General features: G+C 46.2%; 5 protein-coding genes across 5 annotated transcripts; 3 read left to right on the top strand and 2 right to left on the bottom strand.

The window, feature by feature from the left end:
- Positions 1-1,005: 1,005 nt before the first annotated feature.
- Positions 1,006-4,706, bottom strand: PG998_003059 (uncharacterized protein; the record flags this gene model as incomplete). Its single annotated transcript, XM_066869877.1, has 9 exons — positions 1,006-1,315; positions 1,935-1,987; positions 2,243-2,588; positions 2,638-2,815; positions 2,907-3,211; positions 3,273-3,286; positions 3,347-3,796; positions 3,873-4,235; positions 4,305-4,706. The coding sequence occupies 9 exons, from the start codon at positions 4,704-4,706 to the stop codon at positions 1,006-1,008; spliced, it is 2,421 nt and encodes an 806-aa protein (XP_066733627.1).
- Positions 4,707-8,746: 4,040 nt separating this feature from the next.
- On the top strand, positions 8,747-10,922 carry PG998_003058 (uncharacterized protein; the record flags this gene model as incomplete). The annotated part of the gene is made up of 6 exons (XM_066869876.1): positions 8,747-8,752; positions 8,830-9,139; positions 9,348-9,538; positions 9,599-10,073; positions 10,141-10,501; positions 10,544-10,922. 6 exons carry the CDS (start codon positions 8,747-8,749, stop codon positions 10,920-10,922), a joined length of 1,722 nt encoding a protein of 573 aa, XP_066733626.1.
- Positions 10,923-12,696: 1,774 nt separating this feature from the next.
- PG998_003057 (Protein argonaute) lies at positions 12,697-13,970 on the top strand (the record flags this gene model as incomplete). The annotated part of the gene is made up of 2 exons (XM_066869875.1): positions 12,697-13,318; positions 13,420-13,970. The coding sequence occupies 2 exons, from the start codon at positions 12,697-12,699 to the stop codon at positions 13,968-13,970; spliced, it is 1,173 nt and encodes a 390-aa protein (XP_066733625.1).
- A 1,071-nt stretch (positions 13,971-15,041) lies between these two features.
- PG998_003056 (uncharacterized protein) lies at positions 15,042-17,480 on the bottom strand (the record flags this gene model as incomplete). The annotated part of the gene is made up of 1 exon (XM_066869874.1): positions 15,042-17,480. One exon carries the CDS (start codon positions 17,478-17,480, stop codon positions 15,042-15,044), a length of 2,439 nt encoding a protein of 812 aa, XP_066733624.1.
- Positions 17,481-21,161: 3,681 nt separating this feature from the next.
- Positions 21,162-21,602, top strand: PG998_003055 (uncharacterized protein; the record flags this gene model as incomplete). Its single annotated transcript, XM_066869873.1, has 1 exon — positions 21,162-21,602. One exon carries the CDS (start codon positions 21,162-21,164, stop codon positions 21,600-21,602), a length of 441 nt encoding a protein of 146 aa, XP_066733623.1.
- Positions 21,603-22,476: the final 874 nt, after the last annotated feature.

The following is a 22,476-nucleotide window of genomic DNA, read 5'->3' as shown; positions in this document are numbered from 1 at the left end:
TAAAAGGGTATCTTTTAACTTAATTAAAATAAAAAAGATAATATTTAATAAATTTATTTAAATTATATTCGTTGATATCCTTTATAATTTATTATATTATTATAATAATATTTTATTTATTTACTTTTTATTTAAGCTTTTTAAGGAATTATCTAGTTCCTTCTTTATTTATAAAGTAAATATTATAATTATTATTATAATAATCTATTTAAAATAAATTATTATAATCTTAATTAAGTACTTTAGCATTATTTCTTTTAATAATTATATAATTAACGTTTCCTTATATAGTATTAATTTAATATCTTTTTAAAATTTATAAAAATACTTTCTTTAAATTTTAATATTTATAAATAAAGTATTCTTTTTTTATAATTATAATAAATAATGTTTTACTTTTTACGTTTATTATATTTAATAATATTAAACTTTATAAATTTAATATAATATTTTTAAATTATAATTTTTATTTATACTTAATATTATTATAAACGTTTTATATTTATTAAAGTTTATAATATTTATTTTAATTAATTACTTTATCGTTCTTAATGATATTTATATATTTATATATTAATTTTAATAATAAATTCTATATATATATAGAAGGTATTAAGTATCTTAAATTTATTAAATTCGTTTTTTATATTATTTTTTAATTTTTAATAATATATTATAATTCTAATATCTTTATTATACTTTAATTACGTTATAATATATTAAAACTTTATAATATAAATTATTATTAACCTTTTTTATTTAAATATTTTAAATTCTTATCTAATTTATTGCTTTTTATTAGGGTTTTAAAAACTAATTTAAATACTTTTTTAAAACCTTTATAATTTTTAAAGATTTATTAAACCTTTATTTAATATAGTTTAATTTATTAATCATTTTTTATAAGTTCATTTAAGTAAAGTTTGAATTAAATAAGGGCTTTCCCCTTTAGAAAGGAGGTAATATAAATGACTCGTTAGGTTAAGTCTTTCTATATTGGCCCTATTATATGGAGGCGCGAGGCGCAACGTGCAACCTTAAATTCTGCACGTGATAAGCAGCTGTTGGCTTCTTCTTATCTTCGTCAGAGCTGACGGAGGAGCGCGTGGCGCGGACTTGCTTAAGGTTCAAGCCCTTTTCGAGTCGCTTCTTCACATAAGAGCTGAGTAGTGGCCCGAAGGAGCAAAAGAGCTTGGGCAGGTCGTTAACAGATTCAGCATTGATTCTGTGACGATATAGTCTAGGCAACCATTCAGCACGAAAAGACTGGGAGACCTGAGTGAGACTACTCAGTGTCGCTCGATCCTCAAAGTAGCTGTAGACCATATTTAGGAGCTCGGATGGTAAAGGCAAGAAGGATGTAGCCATTAATAGCAGGGAAGTACAGCTCGTTCTGACTCCCAGAAAGAAAGCTCATTGTCGGAGGGCGGGAGACTGTTGTATGGCTAGATTGATGTGACTCGGTCCTTGAATCTCGCCTTAAAATACCATTCCCGATCATCTGTGATCCGTAAATGGAGTAAGGAGTCTCTTGGTCGACAAGGTCTACATCAAGCCCGAGTCGACCAAGCGTGTCCTCTACCCGATGTGCCGGGGGTCAAGACTGGCCACGAGCTACTCGCCGCCAGAGTGAGCTTGACCTTCGGAATCACGTTGTATTAAAAACAAGCAGCCGCGACTAGGAATCTAGGGTTTTTTTTCATCTACTAATTGATACGATGCTCAACGTATATGGAAAAACGAATGAGTGACTTGAATTATGTAACGGTAACAGTATAGCCTTTTCACTTGGTGCAATGGTGGACAGCTGGATGACAAGGAATGGGTCACCTGTAGTCCACCTCAGAAGAATGTAAACCATCCCAAGTGCCCCTCGACTCGCAAAACCGTCCGGATATGCGCGTCCCTTCCAATGCCATATTTCCGCCTCTTACTCATCAGGAACTTGGCCTCTCTGGGGAAGGATTCCCTGGCTGGGGAAGAAGCACTGGGTCCCGTTGGGCGTGAAGATCCTTAATGATTTTAAAATGTCGCCTGTACTCCATCGTACCGTCTGGGAGTCTTGTATGGGAGCTGATATTTACACTGAAACCTATATCGGGATCCTTGGAGTGCTGGGGTTCCCCGTTTGGCTGACAACAAGATTGGGAATGTCAGATTCGTAAGTTTCAGTAAGGAGAAAATGAAAAGCTAGGAAGCTGATGCGACTTGATGCGATGGTACGTGAAAAGAAAGTACTTACCGCGCTCACTAGCCAGCAGAGCCTGTCCGTGAGGAAACCCGCCACATCACTCGGTTCGAGACTTTTCAGCTCGGCCGTGTGGCGGTAGTCAATTAGCTTGGAGGTGATGGGTATGGTGGTCGTGACGACGGCGTCTTCCCGAGCGAGGTTACTGCAGTTGTTGCAGTTCTCGGGTGAGTCCGTAAAGACATGGTGAACGCCCACAATGCTGGGGATCTGCAATGCATTTCCGGTCGATGAGATCTTCCCGTCCTTGGCCTCTGCGATGAAGAAGAAGATGGTGAAGTCAGACCCAAAGGCATTCCTAGAGGTTATGACGTTAGTCTTTGCTTGCCAGGCCGACGAGCTATCGAAAACGCCAGAGAAAATCGGCTGTATAAAACTCAGAATCTCACCTCTTGACCGAGTTGTCGATGTACCATTCTTGTGGCGTCGTTGAATGATCTGGGGCTTCCTTGCCCAACGATAAACCTGGAACAGCAGAAACCTCCAAGCTGTGAAGGCCCAAAGCGCTGGTTTTGGGCAGTGAAACGTCTTTGAAGAACCGGCTTTCCTCGACCTTGAGTGGTTCCACTATTTCCCAGAGGCCCCGTTAGCGTTGAGTCAATCAAGCCTGGGTAGAATAGGGTCATCTCCAAAATTGGCTGCAACAAGGAGAGCTCACTGTTATGGGGCGCTTCCACCTTATGAATGTCCGGGCGCAGATCGTTCGGGTTGAAGATAGACCAATCGTACATATCGTGGATCGTCTTTCGCAATGTATCCTTGCCCGGAATCTGAATGCCGATTTCTGGGTATGTATAGCCCAAGGTTGCGTGATGTTGCATGTCATCCGCCTTCAACTGGACGTTATTGGTGGTGCCTCGAAAGGGCTTCAACTCGCTCGATCGGTCCTTTTGACGACAAAGCCAGCTATCCTTTTCGCCCTTGTGGATTGCTTGCCAGATCGAGGCCAGTCTTTCAATTTGACTAAGAAACACAACATCAGTTGCTACCCCAGATATGGAGCAGCCCCGCCCGGATTACTTACCAGTGATGTGACCACTGTATCAGTTAGCAATTTGCACCTTTCTGTTCCAGTGACTTGGCGGCAGAGGCTCTTACAAAAATTGGATCGAAGGCGGAAACGGGGACCCTGGACATGTGCCCACCCCCTCTGCCGACATACGGATACCCGTCTTTCAGCTTTGGGCAATTGCCACCGATCAAGAGGTGGTAGAGGTTGTGGAGTCCTTCCAAAGACCCTGAAACATCATCGCTGGCCACTATACCGCCAGGAGTGTCCTTGGGGCTGTCCGGAGGGCTGTCCGTGCTCGTACGCTTGACGTACGTGAGGTCTGAGAGCACTGATTCATAGTCTTTGCGTGTGGTACAAAAACGATCGTAAGCACTGTACGAGTCATCGGCCATGAAGCGAACCATCAGACGGTTGCAGTCCATACGGAAAACATTCAGAACATCGTTCAACACAGCTGTCGAGTCCTTGTTGCTTGCAGGGACGTCTTCCGGTTTGGGCTTTGGGTAGCGGGTCGTCTTCTGCCTCGAAAACGCTACCTATCACGTTTGTGAGTATGCCATGAAGGAATTTTGGGGAAAGGAATTCTCGTGGTGAAAAGAAGAGTTGGCATACTTGGTCACTGGCCCACTTTGCCGTTTCCGGCTTCTCGAACGTTTTTTCGGGTATGAAACCTTCCTCAAAATTGTAGTGATGGAGAGGGTTATCAATAATCTTCGGCTGATCGTCGGGATATGTGGTGATTCTGATCTTCTCCGACGTGAATGCCACGGGGCATGAGTAATCATATCGGAAGCTGGTATTGCCTTTATGGATAACACCAGGGAAAGTGACATGATCGCCTCTGGGTCGGAAATAGTCCCAAAACGGATATCTGAAGTCGTCAGCTGCCTTTGTATACTTGTCTCGGTCCCGTTGGGTGTTCCATCTGGTTGCCAGGTCATGCATAGTCAGGAAGATACTTTGCTGCTTGACCACCTGGATCAGTACCGCTCACAAATGGTGTTTTAGCCGCATTGGAAAGTTGGGTAGGAAACTATCACACACCTCCATAGCCGCCATGTAAGGGCGATGCCAGACAAGGAACTTTCGTAGGCCGTGAGGGCAATAATTGTAGTTGGGATCAGAGCCGTCATCGAGTGCGTCCCCTGGCCACTTCCTTTCGGGGAAGCCATGAATACCTGCATCGGCCATGAGTTGAAGGCTCGGATGCGACGAGAAAATGTAAGATGGGGTCTCACCAGCAATTTCGGCATACCGCATAGCAATTGGAGTGTTTCCAGGCTTCTGAAGCTCCTTGACAGCGAGAATGAAGAGATTGAACGTGTCTGGCTTGGTAGCTATCATGACATCAATATCCAATCGCTCTTTGACACCACCAGGAAGACCACCGAGGCCTTTGACGATGCCAAGCTCGTTGGCGCGTCTGAGTTCATCAAGTGCTGTCATGGTGTTGGTCGTGACTGAGGTGCAATAGTCGCGTTGGATTGGGGTATGGTAGGGAATTGAACATCGAAAAATTGCATTGATACTCCAAAGACATCGATGTGCTGGCTCAACTTATACGAAAAGCAGGCTTCAATTGCCGTCGAGTACGATGCTGCCTCAGCACGTATACAATAGTGGGAGAAAACGTACGTCATTCTTAAGTCCAACCAGGGTGAAGTAAATCATCATGGGATATGCATGGGAGCAAGGTGCAAGGAGAACCACTTGTGTTCAAGCCCGGATTGGTGTGTTACACAAAAGCATGTAGGGCGAGTTGGTGTGTTACACAAATGATGAGGGGCACGGTAGTAAAGGTTACGATGGACATGTTTAAACAGAATGATGGCATAGTACTGTAACTTCGATAAGAGTCGCACCACTACGCTTGCCGGATGCCACGGCGTCGACCTCATTACACTCCAGCCAACCGAGCTAGCCCCCTGAATAGCAAAAGGTTGGAATTGCCAAGCCTGCGTCTTGGAAGTCTCCTGTAACTTATCACCAGCCCTTACATCGAGTTCATGTCGTCATGCACAGAACAACAGGTAATAATTGCTTTATGTTTTCCTCACAAATTTATCGGTATGGGCCTGTGAACGACAATCTTTTTCTAAAATCAACGACTCGGTCATCTGCACCAATAACCTAAGCACTATTCAAGGTTTTCGGAATGTTTCCAAGAGCTCCTCATGCCCGCGCCGGGACCGTCACTTTTCGGGCCCCTGTATCAGCATCGATGGTAAGGTCTTGGGGGCCAGCTATCATACCATCACGTTATGTCAACAATACACCTTTGTTAAACCTATTCCATGGTATTGACATGATATCGCATTGGAACTCATTCATGAGCCACAGGTCTTAGACCCTGTAGCTGTCTGAGTCGACTCTGGTGACTACAGAGTCACTTGTGAAAGGACTGGAACTCCACGAGATACTCGGGACAGTGCGCCATGCGAAACCCAAACAGTCTTGAGTGGATGTAAGGCTTATCGGTGCGCTGAGAATGCTGGAGGAGTGATATTGAAAACTATGGTTCCGCCTTTTACATTTTCACACAAAGCATAATACTACCTCATGCTGACTAACTTCCACCGACGACCTGTTCACCGCACTCTCACCACACTTGCGATGATATGATGCTGACTTTATAGGAGGGGTAAAGGAGTGTATTGTCTAAATGCCTTGGCCTTCCACTCCTGAAGCCTGGTTATAGGCTAGGTCTTCATAGACCTAATTAGAAATGGACAGAGTATCTATAGAAGAGTCTAGATACGTATGGAGTCTGGTAGACTTGCAGAGAAGTGAGGAGAGGTATCTCTCAACAAAGAAGTTTTCGCACAGGTAAAAGTTAAATTCTCCAGATAGTCTCAAACAAACATAGAATCGAGAAACTTCTTCGCCTACATAAAAACCACGAAAAATTACAATCCCTTCCCAGGTCTAGTATCATCAAATCAGGATGGTTCAGCAGTTGTGCTAATCAAAATCTCGCTCTCATTGAATTGAGACGATTATACAGGATTATTCTTAACTTAATCATAACTGTACTGTCTAACAAGCATCCTTCCTCATCTTTTCATGCTTCCAATAATGATTAAAAAACTTCGTCAGCTTTATATAATGCTGTAACTTTAACAGATACGTAAAGAAAATCAAAGAGTAGTATTACTCTAAAGCTTATTATTTTGACATAGCCCTCACTGGATTGCACGTAAGCTATACCGTCATAATCCATCATACTACTACCACGAAGGACTCTTTTATTCCGTTCCGTTGCGGCCGAGAAATGGCGGCCGTCGCGCCTCGAGGTTGTAGGGATTGCGGCCGGATACTGTTGGGGAATTCGAGTCACGCAGCCGGCGTTGAGCGCATCGTGCGACGGCGGGCCTATTTCGCTGGCTGATAATGTGATGGTGGAGTAGCCTAATGATGGAATACGAGAGTGAGGTGTATCAGTCACTGAGCGTAAAGTAGGTAAGCGTAGTGGCAGCAAAAGATTGATGTGAAGTAAAGAAGGGCAGAGAAAAGAGAGAGGCGGAACGAGGGGAAGTGGGAGGAGAGGGAACGAGAGAGGGAACGAGAGAGGGAACGAGAGAGGGGACGAGAGAGGGGACGAGAGAGGGGACGAGGGAGGGAACAAAAGAGGGCGAGAGAGGGCGAAGGCACGAGACGGACGGGGAACGAGAGAGACGAGGGAACGAGAGAGACAAGGGAACGAGAGAGGGCGACGGAATGGGCGAGAGGGGGGGCGGGAGCGAGAAAGGGAGCGAGAAAGGGAGCGAGAGCGAAGCAAGGGAGCGAGAGGAAATAAGGAGGAAGTAAGGGAGGAAGTGAAGGTAACGAAAGGTGTGAAAGAGGGAAGAGAGGGACAAACATAGCCCAGGAAGGCGAAGAAGAGGCATAGATGCAGGAATAGATCTCGGACCGGAAGCAGGCGAAAGGGCAGCTTTGGCTACCCACACCCAAATGCGGTCAAGGGGAGGCGAGAAAGAGTCCCAACGGCCGCCCGCGCTGAAACGGTCGAACCTGATCACCCGGATAACCAGGAGGGCACCGTTTGCGCCGTATGGGGGCTGGGCTTCCCTGGACCCCCGGCCCCCCGACAAGCAGCACCAGAATCGGTCCAAAGCCAGCCCATGGATAGTAGCTCGTGTGACGGACAGGGCCACCGACCCGTGGGTCTTGGCGGCGCGCTGCGGGTATATAAGGGTGACCTGCCTCCCACCATTGTCAGTAGTTTTCTCTTCCTTCTTCGCGCCTCCGCCCGGAGCGCCGGCCACCCTTGCAGCTTGAACAGACTCCTCTTGGCGCCCTGCGGCTTGAACAGACTCCTGCTTGCAGCTTGTCTGACTCCCGCCTGTATTGTCCAAGAGCTTGAACTGACTCCCGCTCGTGTCGATTAGGGGCTTGAACTGACTCCCGTTTGTGTTGTCCGAGAGCTTGAACTGACTCCTGTCGGGCTGGTTGATGATCCTTTTGCTCGGTCTCCCTTATGCGGTCGAGTTATCTCCTGTAGAGGGGTATCGGGCCCGGCTCTGGCCGCAGTTCGGGTCATCTCCTGCCGCCTTTGCTACCCGGGTTTTCCTCCTACATTCGATCATCTCATGTACCGAGGTTTTTCCCTGCACCTGCTAGTGGCAGTGCGGCCAGCGAAGCCGGCCTCTGCGCCTGTACGTGGTGCTGGCTACGAACCTGTTCGCGCGGATCGGGCAGTTCCGACCCCGCGAGCAGAGCCAATGCAGAGACGCGAATAGAATAGATGAATACAATATATTGGCGAATACTTACGTACATACATCGCACTCCACGCACTTTCTCTCGTACTTCTTGAATGGCAGATCGTCGCCGCCGCCCGTAGCTTTCCTACTCCTGCGCCTTGGTTCTGCGCCTATGCGACCACTCCCTCTCGTGCTGTAGCATCAACTGTATGGGGCGAATTGGGTCATTCGCAAACATGATGATCCCTTGGCGCGGAATCGTGTTGTCTTCTGGCATTGTATGTGTTGACCGCTGGTGCTCTATTCTGACATTGCCAGCATTGCTGCGGTCGGTGGCGGCGGCGTCGAGTTCGTGCCCTTTTACTTCTACGGCCTGCCGACCGGAAGTGATCCGCCCACGGACTGGACCAAGTTCGGATTCGGCACTCCCGCTTTTAAAGCCCTTCTCCAGGCGGCCCTGGAGGAGGCTAAAATACAGGGTCTCCGGCTGGATGTCGGACAAGGCGCGAGCCAGGGCCAAGGCGTGCCCTCTGATCCATTGACGCCTGGGCTAGCAGTAGAATTGGTACATTCGTTACAGCCACGCCCTGATTCCCTCCTCCCAATTCGCTAACGAAAAACGCGTTGTCCAGGCATATGGCACCGCTGACGTTGTCAGTAGGAGTTCATTTGATGGCCTGCTACCGCCGCCCGTTGCATACCATTTCCTCCCGGGGGGATTTATGCACGAGCCTGAAAATTTTGGAAAGCCCGAGCTAAAGGCCGTACTTGTTGGCGCCGTCGATGAAAGTACGTTGGGGGGGGGTTCTATGCTTCTGTGGGTCGAGGCTAATACCAGTTCAGTTTCGATTACGCCAGGCGATTAGATCCCTGTGAGCCAGATTGTCCTGAATGAGGCATCCATCCTGGATCTTACGCCGCAGGTGGCTGACGGCCGTCTGAGCTGGATGGCCCCCGCAGGAAACGCTACCTGGAAACTCATTGCTGTGTATGAGAAATACACTAACCAGAGATCCTGCGCGGCGGCTACGGGGGCCACAGACGTCATCGCGAATGGTTCTTGGATTGTTGATCATTTCAGTGCCGCTGGGGCCAAGAAAATAACGGACTTTTGGGACACAACTTTGCTTGATACTGAGGAAATGAAGCTATTGGTTTCCGATGTCGTGAAATACTGTCAGTTTTTTTCTTATCCTCGCTTACCTCTGCTCCTACTCATTCCCTAATCCAATCCTCGGCGGCTGCAGTTTGGGAAGACAGCATGGAGATGCAAGCGGCGCTATACTGGACACCGTCTTTGATGCAACGGTTTTCACAAGACCGGGGCTACGACATTACCCGGTATCTGCCCCTCCTGTTCGATATCTCTAATCAGTGGGATCAGTTCCTCCCCCTTACAACGAGACATGGGTCTACGGGGCAAACGGCTCCAGCGTCAAGGCTGCCGTCCTGGCCGACTATCGCAAGACCCTGACAGAAGGCAATCAGGAATACCTGCGCCACCTTGTTGACTGGTCTCACAACCTTGGGGTGGAATACTCCTCACAGCCGGGATACAATATTCCTGTTGACATGGTGAGTTCAGTCCCCCTTCCATACTTTTAACATTTCTTCTGCTGACTCTCCCCAAAATAGTCCGCCCTCACCCCTATTCTGGACGCTCCGGAAACGGAGTCTCTTGGATTTCCCACCGAGGATGACATGCGCCAGTTCTCAGGCACTGCCCTGTTGGCGGGCAAGTCAGTCGTCTCGAACGAAGTCGGCGCCGTCAGAGGCGCCGCGTACTCGCAGACCGTACCGGAGCTCCTGGGCCTGTTCCAGAAGTCCTTCGCAGCCGGCATCTCCATGCAGGTAATTTACGGCTTCGGCTACACGGGCGAGTTTCCTCGGATGAACTGGCCCGGCTTCACCGCGTTCGGGTACGGTTTTACAGAGATGTGGAACCATAAGACGCCCGCTTGGAACCATTTTCAGGACGTCATGGATTTCGCGGCGCGGCATATGCTCATCCTCCAGCGCGAGACGCCCAAGGTGGACATCGCGGGCTACTACTACCCCGCCCCGTTCGACCTGAAGTCCGGGCTGCCGACAGAGACCTTGAAACGATTGGGTAAGACGGCTCAGCCGCATGAAGTACTTACCATACCAATTGCCCTGAACTCTAACGTGTCTAGTAGGCTTCTCGTACGATTATCTGGGCCCCGAAAACCTGTCGCCGGACCTAGAGGTGGAGGAGGGGATTCTCGCACCATCCAGATCCTCCTATAGGGCTCTAGTGTTCGCCAACACGACCGCCATCTCCGGCTACACTATGAAGGCAATCACGGCCTATGCCGAAAAGGGCCTACCCGTATTCTTCGTCGGCGGGGTACCGAGCGCTTGCCGCGGCGTCAACGCCTGCCCTGACGGCGAGCCGGCGCAGCTGTTGCAGGCCCTGATGCGCGAACACAAGAATGTCCAAGTGGTGCCCAGGGACGATGACCTACCGGCTGCGCTCCGTAGCGCCGGTGTTGTCCCTCGCGCCTCTTTTGCCCCGGCGTCCGACACCTGGTACACGACGTGACGCCGCGCTAACGACAGCTCGGAGGACTACGTCTTCGTCTTCAACGCGGGCCAGGCGGCCTCCACCCATTCCACCAGTTTCGAGGTGGATCCGGCCCGGGTCCCGTCGGTTCTCGATGCCTGGACCGGCAAGAGGACAACCGTCCTCGAGTACGAACAGACGGAGAATGGCATCGTCATTCCCGTTTCGCTCCAGCCCAACCAGACCCGGATTTACGTCTTCTCTAAGCCGCCTGCGGGTGGGGCTCCTTCGTTCCATATAAAGTCGTCGTCGGGCGCCTTGGAGGGGCTTTCCGTCAGCAAGGAGGGCGTCGTAGAAGCGCAGGTCTCCGGGCCGGCCAATCTCACCCAGTCCTACTGTCCGCAACCTAGAGCTGGTAGATTGGACAGCAGTTAATCATGTAAAAGCCGAGAAAGCTTCACAAGTAGAACGTGTTCCGAGGCCTAAGCTCAAAAAAGCAACATTCATTCTCAGCAGTATCCAGGTTGAGTGAAGAATAAACAGGCAGCTAACTCATTCAGGCATTTACACCGAGTCTAAGGGGGTGGCTAAGCATACTAGCTACATAAGCAAAGTGGATAAGCCACTGACCAGCACCCATGGAATTAGCACCCATGTTGTTATTGAGCCTTCGTTGCCGTCCGCAAACACATCCTACTTCCCATCTGTCGCGCCGCAAGAGGCTGGATATCCATTGTCCTTGAGTGAAAACACATGCCGTAGCGCTGCTGTTATCCCATTGCCAACTAGGACAAAAGACCAACCGCCAATTAACATAGGAATATGAAGAAAGCGAACCGCAAACATGGGCAAGTCCCTAATCATACCTGTCCCCCTTCTTCCCGCACGGACAACTCATAGATCAGTGTTAAACCATTGGATCCTTTTTCGGAACTACAATATGCCACAGAGGACTTATAGGCACTCGTATTTGAAAAGCCTTTGGTCCTGACCAATCTAGGAGAAAATTGAGGGTCCGCCTTGTCTGGGGCAGAATTACAGTTCCGGAGCGCATCATCACTTCACGTACTTGATGTAAGCGGTTAGAATACTAAAAGAGAAAGAAACGAAAAGTGACTGATGCTTCTAGTATGAGATGCTGATATGTAGCATGAGGAGCTCGAGTTTAGCGAACCTCTTGAGGGCGGCTGCTGACCCGGGTCTAGAACCTACGTAGGCGAAATGAAGTTATGGCCCAGCTTCTATTCAGCTTATCGAGCTTTTAAACGGTTTATACATTATAAAGGAATTATTTATACCCTTTTTATATAACCCACTTAAAAACTCTCTTTTTATTAATAGGTTTAATAAAGAGTATATTAAATTTTAAATATATTATAATTTAAATTAAAATAAATTCTATAATTATAAAAGTTAAAGGTAATTAACTAGTATTATTATTAGTAGAAGAGGATTCGAATAACTTAAGTACTTTATATTATTATTATAAAAGGTTAACGACCTCTTTATCTAAAGTGGAGTGGATTTAAATAAGTTATTTATTATAAACTTTTATTAAAAACGTTAATATTATTAAAGGTTTTCTTAACTTATTAAAAGAATTATTAAAAAGGTTAAGGGATAAGGGGGTAAAGGACTAACTTAATACTTTAATAAATAAAATAACGATAGTATCTCCTTTAAAGGAGGAGTTAATTTATGAATTACTATAAGTAACATCTTTATTATTTAAACTTAAAAAAGTAGCTTAATTAAGAAATTCGCTTTTAAATTTTTAAGTTAATTGTTATTTATTATTATTTAACAATTTTTTTAACTTTATATAGAAAATAGGAAATTATTAATATAAAGGTATTATTAATAAAGGAGAAAGATAGTTAATATAAAGGGTTAAATATAAAAGAAAATAATAGTTATAACTATTTAATCTATATTATTTTAAGGTAAACTCTTATTAAAATAACATTATTTAGTTTAAAAGCTATATCTAAGGTATATCTTACGCTTTAATTACTTTTAGGGTATTAAGATTATATTAATTTTAATTGTGCTATATGCTATGTGAACTGAGCCGATCAGGGCCTTAGGTGCGTTCGGCATTAGAATTGATGGATCTATGCTCCATTCTCAGCTAAGTTCGCTTAATTTTCCTTCCATCTTCTACGGAAATAGGACCCTCACGCTTACGCCTACCACCAAGTACAACATTATGGGCAACAAGTTTTTCAAGCCCACGTTGTTCAAACCCAAGTCTTTGAGGCATATGATATGGGTAAATGTTTGTTATGCCTGTTCCAACGAAGAAATGCATTTCGCTGCAAGGAACTTCAAGCAATTTTACCAAGGTCATGGTGGTTCGCTGGCTCAGGGGTATGAGGATGAGCACATTGCCATCAGACGCGATTGGACGACGCTGAGCATTCAGGCCTTTGACGAAGACCTCAAGAAAGCCCCTCAAAAGCAGTACGATATCATTTTCTTTGTGATACCAGCGTATCATGTGGGTGTCTACGATACCATCAAGAGGAACATGGACCATAGACTTAAAGTCGTTTCTCAGGTGCTTCTTGCCCAACATGTCAAGAAGGCCAATAATGGTTCTTATTGGGGCAATGTCTGCCAGAAGGTCCACGCCAAGGCCGGTGGCACGACTTGTGTCTCGACCAGGCAACTTGTTCCCAACCTTCTCGACGTCTTCAAGGACAATACGATGATCATCGGGCTTGACGTCTCTCACGGTGCGCCAGGGACCGACCAGCCATCCATAGCTGCCATGAGTGTCTCGTTGGATGAACATTGCGCTTTCTACGGTGCTTCATGCCAGACGAACGGTTATCGGCAAGAGATTGTCGAGTATTCTTGCATGCGATATTTGCTCTATGACCTGTTGCACCACTGGTCCGAGAAGCGCGGCGGGAAAAGACTCCCTCAGAATCTCCTCTTTTCCGCGATGGAGTATCAGAGGGTCAATTCCAGCAGGTCCTCGATACCGAACTCAAGGCAATCAAGCAGATATTCAAGGATCTCAACAGCAACAGCGATGTCAAGGTCACGGTGATTATCGCGACTAAGCGTCATCACATCCGTGCTTTCATGGAGAAGAAGACCTCCAACAAGACAGAATTCGCCAATCCATCCCCAGGTACTTTGATCGAGGATGTGGCGACCCATCCCAAGCATTGGGACTTCTTTCTCTATTCGCACAATGCCCTTCAAGGCACGTCTCGTCCTGTGCATTACCATGTCATCAAAGACGAGATCAAGTTCGACAGGAAGCAGCTTCCTAAACTCATTTACGAACAATGCTTTCAGTACTGCCGCTGTGCTTCGCCCGTTTCACTGCATCCCGCCGTCTACTACGCGCATCTGGCCGCCAAGAGAGCCACAGTCCACATAAATCCTGATGCTAACCCGGCTCCGGATGGCCCTGCACCTCCTTTGCTCTCTATTGGTACCTTGAGGAACACCATGTGGTTTGCCTAGATTCTTACTTGAATGTCGCATGTCAGCCTCGAGTCTACAGCACGCCCCTAAGGAAGACAGAATCGCCGGCTAGGCTTGTTTTCGGACGCAGGTGCTTTCGTTGCAAAGCAAGTGAATCTTTAATGGTATGGCAAAACCTTGATTTTCTGTCGCAGTTTCTGCCTAGCCTCTTGCTTAAAATGGCACTTTATGGTTTTTCTTCTCTTCTTACTCTCGCTTACATCGTCATTTGGCTTTCCCTTATTTCCTAGCCGTCGTCGCTCATCTCAGATACTTCACTTGTTTATTTCAAGGCATTTTCCTTCTTGTCTTGTTTTCCTTCTCCACTGCGGGTTTTTATCTAGTCTCTCTTTGCCCACTTCACATGGACTCCTTTTTCAACATGCCAAGTTCCCAGGCATGGGGGAATGGGCCGACCTGATCTCTCCCTAACAAGACACAAAGTCTTCATATTACCCTGCTATCGATGATGGTGTGCCATTAGTAGGGGGCAATACTCGAACTTAGCAGTGTTATAATAGCACTGGGGCTAATCAAAGTGAACATGCTCTAGTATGATTGCTTCACATTCCTTAGATAGCATAAAACTAAAGCAAGTTATTGCGTATTTGGTTATTAAGCTGCAAAGTGCCACATGTATTGCCAAATGACTGGAACGATGTCTCGTTCCAACTTAGTGAAATGCCACTCACCGTCGTCTTTAAGTAAGTGTTCGAATTGGGTGAGTCTACGGGCTTGTTACAGCTCAATATCGAGCCAGAGGTAAAGAAAAGAGGGTTTCAGGCCATTGGGTACAATGGCCACTTGGTTGTGTGCGCTGATTCAAAGAGTCACATTTATAAGGTTGCGTTTCTGTTGGGCACATACCTTTACATTGAACCAAGAGCTTAAAAAGAAAAAAAAGAATAAGTAAAGAATGAAAATCATTATGCGCAGTTACGCGCAAATGTACTCAAACATTATGAATATCAACAAGGGAGAGAGTGTGTTTTGAGAACAAACGAGCTAAGAGAGTGGGTAATTATAGGGCAGATAGACTTCCGCTCTCCAACCCCCTTTCAGGCGCGCGCTTCAGTAATACCTCTCCTGCGCCGTCCATCCCAGCGGCCTAGTAGCTGCCAGCGCGTCACAGTCCATGACGAGCCGCACACGATCGCAATCGTCAGCCCGCACCCGCACAATCTTCTCCCAAACGCGACTCGACGTCGCGCCAGCAAAGTCCCCACCAGGAGGAGGTGTCTGGATCGCGAGCAGCAGTAGGTCCTGCAGATCGGACCACGCCGCGACGCCGAGAACGCGGCCCCGCGCGAAGACGTAGCCGGCCGCCATCGCCGCCGCGTACAGGACCACGGCGCCTAGGTAGATGGCTAGCATGGCCTGGGCGAAGTGCAGCGTCTTGCGCGGCTTGCCGGTCCCGTAGCCGTAGCGTTCCGCGACGAGCGCGACGGGGAGCGACCGCTCGAAGTAATCGGCGTTGAACTTGGCGAGGTCGCCGGCGATGTGCTCGCCTGTTGCGTCGTTCTGCAAATGGGTGGTGTTGAACACGGTGATGTTGTTGATGGCTCTCTGGCGCTGGTAGTCCAGCCGGGCGTAGGACAGGGTGGTGTTGGTGCTGGCTAGCTTCACTACCGTAATCCCCGTCGTCGAAGTCCTGGCTAGCGCTTCTGTCAGATAGGCTCCTATTGCCGTTGCTAGGAGAATCTCTTTTGCTGCATCGTCGTCCTTTGGTGTTGGTGGTGTGACATGATCGGCTGGGTGTTTGGGTTCATTCGTTATCCCTTTGAAGTGGCTCGTGAGTGCATCAAGTGCCGACCACTCGTGGCTCTTCGTCTGGTCTATCGACGGGCTCAACAGCCTCAGCCATGGCTTGGTAAAGCTCACTATGGTCCCCGTGGCCGACCTGTCGCCGCCGGCTTCTAGCATAGATGTGTCGTTCCAGAGTGTCGACTTGAGTACGTTGCTCTTGACCGGGTCAAAGGTATAATTAGCTGGCATCCAGCTTGCCACCGCACTGCAAAGATATACTTTGTCTTCTTGCCGGTCGTCTTGCAGATTTGAAATCTGTCCGGATAGGTAGACAACAGTCGAGTTGTCGACATCCACCAAGTAGTTGGTGACATCGTTATCAATCCTTCTCTCGTTGAACCTGGAATACCTCGGGCTGATCCGACGCGGGGATGCACAGCTGGACTCACAATCATTGTTCCCCATGCAGTTGAGACGGTCAGTTGGATAAGCCACCTCATCCCTCGCCATGAAGTCGGCTTTGTCGTATATCTGGCATTTAGATTGCACCAAAGGCTGAAACAGCTGTGCTGAGAAGGGGTTTCCCGTAACGGTGGCCCCTGTGGTGTTGAGTCGGTATCGAAACTTTCCAGACCCCGGGCTTCCAGACACAGCGCCAACATCAGCTGCTGCGATGTAGTTCTGGAAGAACCCGATGCTATTCAGCAAGAAATCCGAAGGGGTTGTGGTAAGAACCACCGATCGCTCTTCGTCGGTCAGGGGCTTGAGGCGTCGACCGATGTCGGACGCAACGGACTGAAAGAGGATGGGGCTGGTCAGGTTGGTGGCCCTCCACTGTCTGACCCATTGATCCAGCTCTCGGAAGCCTCTCGCAGGGCAGTCCGCTTCGTACAATCCGTGGGGCGTTAGACACGAAGCAGCCTGATTGGAGCTATTATCAACCCGCATGAGTGAATCCCACACGTGATCCCGATCCCTCTTATATATGAGCGGAGATCTCATATTGCTGAATGCGGTACCAGGGGCAAAGTCGAACCAGTCCAGAGACGGGGTAAGCAGCACAGCAGAAGCCGGTCCGACGGTGGCGGACATAATAGTAGCGAAGACAAACAGGCTGCAGAGCAGTACCTCCGGGCTCCAAGGCCTCGTTCTGTCTAGCCCTTGGCGCCAAAATGGAGAGCTCAGAATATATCCTAGATCTCCAACCCGGTATCCGGCGGTGAGGAATCCGAGCCGGACACCATCCCCGATCAATTGGCGTCGGTAAATGGCTAGAACGATAGAAGATAGAGACAAAACCATCATGATCTCGTGTATCTTGGCTGCAACCTGGAGCAGATTGATGATAGTACTGGGCGAAAAATCGTTTTCCCCGATACGTGGTCCTTGTTCGGGGAACCAGAATAGCTGTGCAGAGCCGATGTAAACTATGGCAACTGTCGATAGTACTGCAGGGGTGTGGACCAGCCAGCTTTGGAAGAACCGTGACCAACCGGTCTGGAGCACCTTTTTGGGCGTCCCCTCAATCTGGTGTTTAGTTTCCTTCAGGCCATCTTGGTCGTAGCAAGAGTCATATTCGGTAGATTGCTGTGAGAAGGTGGATTTGGAATACGACGAATAGCTCGGGGGTGAACATCGCTGAGGTAGCAGGGGTCTAATAGGACGGGATTCGTTCTCGTTCACATCAATTACTTGAAAGACCTCGGGGTACGGAAGCGTTCCATGGGCCAAGGTGGGAGTTGGGTCATTATCGATGCCCGGCATCGTATTTTAAATATTAGGTTAGAATGGAACTGATTAATCAAATGATGGTGAACGAGAGGAGAAATGAAAAAGACTGGGTTGCTTGGTTGTTCTAGAGCAAGAATAGCCGGCAGTGCAACCTGCTTAAATGTTGTTTCTTCACATCGGTTCTGCATCAACTGTCGCCCCCTCGTGGAGACGAGACACACCTTGGGGCTTTGGCATGTCACTATCTCCCGGGGCAGACACTGGCGAAAATAGATTCAAGACCTTCGCAGGCCATACACCCGGCCGCTGACAGACCGGATCGCTGACTGTCTAGGACATGGTAGTTTGCCGGCAAGGGCTATTGCTGGCCTCTACTCCAGGATTTAGATGCACAATTGTTTCCAACCTCTCTTGCACTGCAGTTTCAGCCACTTAGGGGCTGCTCGAGTTTCAATCGCGGCGCAGAAGGATTCAACAAGCTTTACCTACCCCTGCATAAAGCGTCGGAAGCCAAGCATTGTCATCGGGACCGAATATGTCAGAATAGCAAACCGCTCAGCGCTTCGGCAGCCTGATCAAGTTCATGTTCAATGTAACCAGCTATATCAATTCCAAAAGGTGTTTCATGCTTCACACCATCTCAATTTGGATGTTTGCCTCTTCACAAATTCCAATCTTCTGGTGTCTAAACCACAATGCGTTCTGTAACCGTTAGGGCTTGTTTGACGCCGGTGGCGCTTAGTGCTGACTGTTGTACACCGTTCTCAGTAGCAAAGTATATAAAACCTGGATAAGCACGATGGGCTAGCTTTATCCATACATATGTCAGGCGGTGGAAAGAATGTTACATACATATTAAGCAGAGATATATATACCGGATTAACGGATAACTACATTCTTAAAAGGATATAATAATTAAGAAATAAATAAAGGTTTAAAAGATCTTAAATAAAGTATATATAAATGAAATAAATTATCTTTTTAAAAAGAGAGAAGATAGATTAAATTAAATATTAAAAAGTATTATAATTAATTATTAGTTAAATTAAAATTAAAACTTTATTAACTTTATTATAAATAATTAATATATAATAGTTATAAAAAACGAATAATTAAAGTAATAATAATATATATATATTTTAAAAGTATTTATAATAGGATTATTAAAGTAATATACTTTATTAATAAATTTAAAAACCCGGTTAAATTTAATAAAGATTAATTAAAGTACACGTTTATATATAGATTAGAAATAGGTGAGCGAAAGAGTAGTTCATTAAGTAATATAATCTACTTAATAATAAACCACATTACCTTAATAAAATATAAATTTTCTATTAATAGTTTTAAATCGATATAGGGTAGTGTTACGACCCGACCCAACCCTGCGGCCAGTACCCGTCATCCGGCACGGAACTACGATAACCCGGGTACGTACCCCACGGGACAGCGCTTACAATGACAAGACCCGCCGAGAAGCCATCGTCCCGAAACAACCACCAGCACGACGACCAATGCCCGAAGCGACGGCACGGCTAGACAGTACCCAGGGGGTAGTACGAACGGAGACAGCACCGGAAGGCTAGCACGCAATGGACAGTGCACCCAAGTCACGTGATGAGGAGCGACCGGATCACGACGCTCCCAGCGAGTCTGGAGCGACGGGATCACGGTGATCCAAGTGAGCCAGCGGACAGGACCACCAACCGACAGCGTGATCCAAGGAGAATCAGTGAAGGAGAGATTGGATATATAACCACGAACGTTTCCTATGTATTTCATATAGACACTCTCTACTTCAGTGATCAATCTAAGCATCAATCTTACCCATTGGTGAGGCACATTGCCTTAACGACCTATTGCACCCTCAGTCAAAGTTCTACGATCAGTTAAGGGATATTGCCCATTGTATCAGAAGACGGAGTCTTCTGCACGTTCAAGTACTCTCTCGTCTAAGCCAACATAAACCCCAGTACGCCTACTAGGTTTCTTTGGACACCCGATAGCCGTTCGTTACAGGTAGCTTTTTTAATTACTTTAATTTAAAATAATTTAAGATTTATAATAAAAAGTAATTCATTTATATTCTATAATTTATTAACCTTTAAATATTAATTCCTTTAACTTTAATTAATAATATAATATAATTATAAATATTTTATTTATTCGTTTCTATATATAAATAATGTACCTAGTAAGGTATATATTAATATAATAATATTAAGATAAAGAAGGAAAGTCTTTTTAATATAATAAGTTATAATATATAAATATATAAAAAGGATATAGAATCGAGTAATAAACTAAATAATAAATAATTTTAATTAATTTAAAGCGTTATAATTGAATTAATTTATATAAAAGTATTAAAAAGTGGAAAGAGTAATTAATTATATAATATAACTAATAAGGTAGTAAATTACGTTATAAATATTAGAATTTATATTATAAAGTTTAATTATAGAATTAACTATTAATTATAAATTCTAAAACGTTAAAAGATTTTATAATATCCCTTTAATTAATAAGTTTCATAAAGTTTTATATTACTTCAATTATTAATTTAAGTTTATGTTTTAATAAAGGATTAAGTATATAATTATAGAGATAAAATATATTAAAGTTTAATAAAGAAGGTTAATTAAGTTAATAATCGATTAAATAATATAACTAGCTTAATAATAAACTACATTATAATTAAAGTAAATTAAATAATTCTTTAATTAAAATAATATTTTATTATTAAGTAATTAAATAAAATCTCCTCTTTTATAATATTATTTTTAAAGTGATTTAAGTTAGCTTATAATAAGGGTAGCTCTATATTAAGTAGTTTAGCTTATAAGGTACGTTATATATAGGGATCGAGCGCCTTAGCGTATAGTGGCTATCCAGTCCGATTCCTGTAGTCTGGCTTTCCATTCCTGGCCTGTCTCATTTTTTATTAATTTCTTTAGAGACTATATACCGCATGAGATATTACTGCAGGGCATGGCTGCCCTAACAGATTCTTCCTGCACGGCTCCTGGACCCGGTTGCATCCGAGGCAATCCGGATCATGCTTCAGCGAACTAATGTAAGGTGATGCCGTTTGGCTGTCCTAGTGAAATCTCGAACCCATAACGGCAGGCAGTTCTCTCATCGAAATCCTCGCAGTCGTCGCAGTCCGGGACTTCACAAAGCCTAGTCACGCTGACGGAGAGATGAGACGAGGCCGGAAGGAAGCTGTTATATCGAACGGGCTGCAAGTCGAACATGCGCACGCCGGGTGGAATTGGCGCGCTATTGAAGCGCATGGTGTTCCTGAGACGTGCGATGTTTATGTGGGGCTACTGATGTCCTGTCGCCGGCGAGCGGTACTTGTATTTACCTACGCAATCAATCAATTCGAGAGGCTAACTTGTTGCAGCACGTTGCGCCCGCTATGTGCGTGGTGTCAAAATCCACTCGCAAACACATCCAATGCATGCACAAATAGGACCGTACCAGTATATACTTGATCCCCACAGCTCAGGATATTAGTCGCATACAAAGCCACACACCATTAATCATTCCCTCAAAACAGTAGCACCGCTTTATGGTGTAGCAAGCTCGTAACATGATAGCTACGGTCCGGTAGTTTAAGGCGTCCTACAAGGCTTAGTGCTGAGAAATGGTTAAGTATAGGTCTACAGCTGAAACTGCCGACCAGAGACAAGGCAAATACCAGACATTATGTCATGCTCGAAGTACACCAGAAACGGCGCTATTCACATCTTCACTGTATCTCTTTTCTATTGCTTTTCTTCGCGGCGGTTTCCAAGCGACGATAATGCCAATGAAAATGGCAATATCCAGGATCAGGAGAAGGCTTCGATGCGTCCGGAGCCTGTAGCACAGGCCTTGAAGCAACCTCAATCAGAACTAAACGAGGACGTCGATTTCCAGCGAGCCCTTTGGGAGTCTTGCACAAAAGAACATTCCATCAATCACCAGCGTGAGGACACAGAAGCCAACCCGCCCAAGCGATCCCGAGACGAGCTGGAAGAAGACGACGAAGACGACCCGGATCTCCGAGAAGCGATTCGCATGTCGTTGATGAGCGACGATGATTCTGCGGATAGCCAAGGCGAATCATCTATCTACCTCGCAAATGAACCAGCAGCCTTCGGATAGTCACAAAAATGCTCCATGCGCAACTTGTTCTCGCATCCCGGTCTTTCCTCAAAACAGAAAGACGCTGAAGTTCCGTCTATTCAAGCCTGCAGATGAGTTGCCACAGCTGGTCAACAAGGTATCTCACTATATTTGCATCCATTATGTTACTGTATCGTACTGTTGGCCAGAACCGATCCGAGACGACGACGGCAATATCGTCAAAGCCAAGACGGCGTCCCAGGTCCGTGATCTGAACGGCTTGCAGAGGCCTTCTCGGGCTCTCGACGATATTCTTGATCGCGCCGTGGATTTTACGAATTCCTGCGGCCTACGTATGATTTACATCGACCAAGAATGCCTCCCACACCCCACAGAAGAGAGCTTTGAAGAGGATGTAGCATATCAGAAGCTATCAGCTCTGGTAACGGCCTTTTTCTGGTGTTCAGAAAAGTACCTGGAATTAGCTATCCCTCCGAATACCGTTGCGATAAAGACGGACGTACACCACCACATCCTTTCGACTCCAGGGATCTAAAGCTCCTATCCGATATTATTACCATGCCCGTTAAACACTTTCGAACTATCGTCCGGGTAGCCAAGGCCCTGCTAGAGCAGCGTTTCCGGATAATGAGGCAAACCCTAGTACGGACAGAATCCAGGCTTCTCGTCCTCGCGGCTGCCGAAGCTCCACATCCACAAGTAACGGTCCGTATAGACACGTACGGGTTCTATATTTATAGAAAGAGGGTCTACGGGGGATAACAAATAGTTGATGCTACGACCGCATTAACTTTTCTAAAAACCCAAAAGTACTACTTCGCGCGGGACCTGATCACTATCGTCGTAAATATGTGTAGCTACGAGCTCTAACTCGACACGGACGAGGTTGACA

Source organism: Apiospora kogelbergensis, assembly GCF_038363985.1.
Source record: "Apiospora kogelbergensis strain CBS 113332 chromosome Unknown utg000002l_segment0_segment0, whole genome shotgun sequence".
Classification (NCBI taxonomy): Eukaryota; Fungi; Ascomycota; class Sordariomycetes; order Amphisphaeriales; family Apiosporaceae; genus Apiospora; species Apiospora kogelbergensis.
Note: the sequence above shows the minus strand (reverse complement) of the source record. Positions and strands in the feature narration are given on the sequence as shown.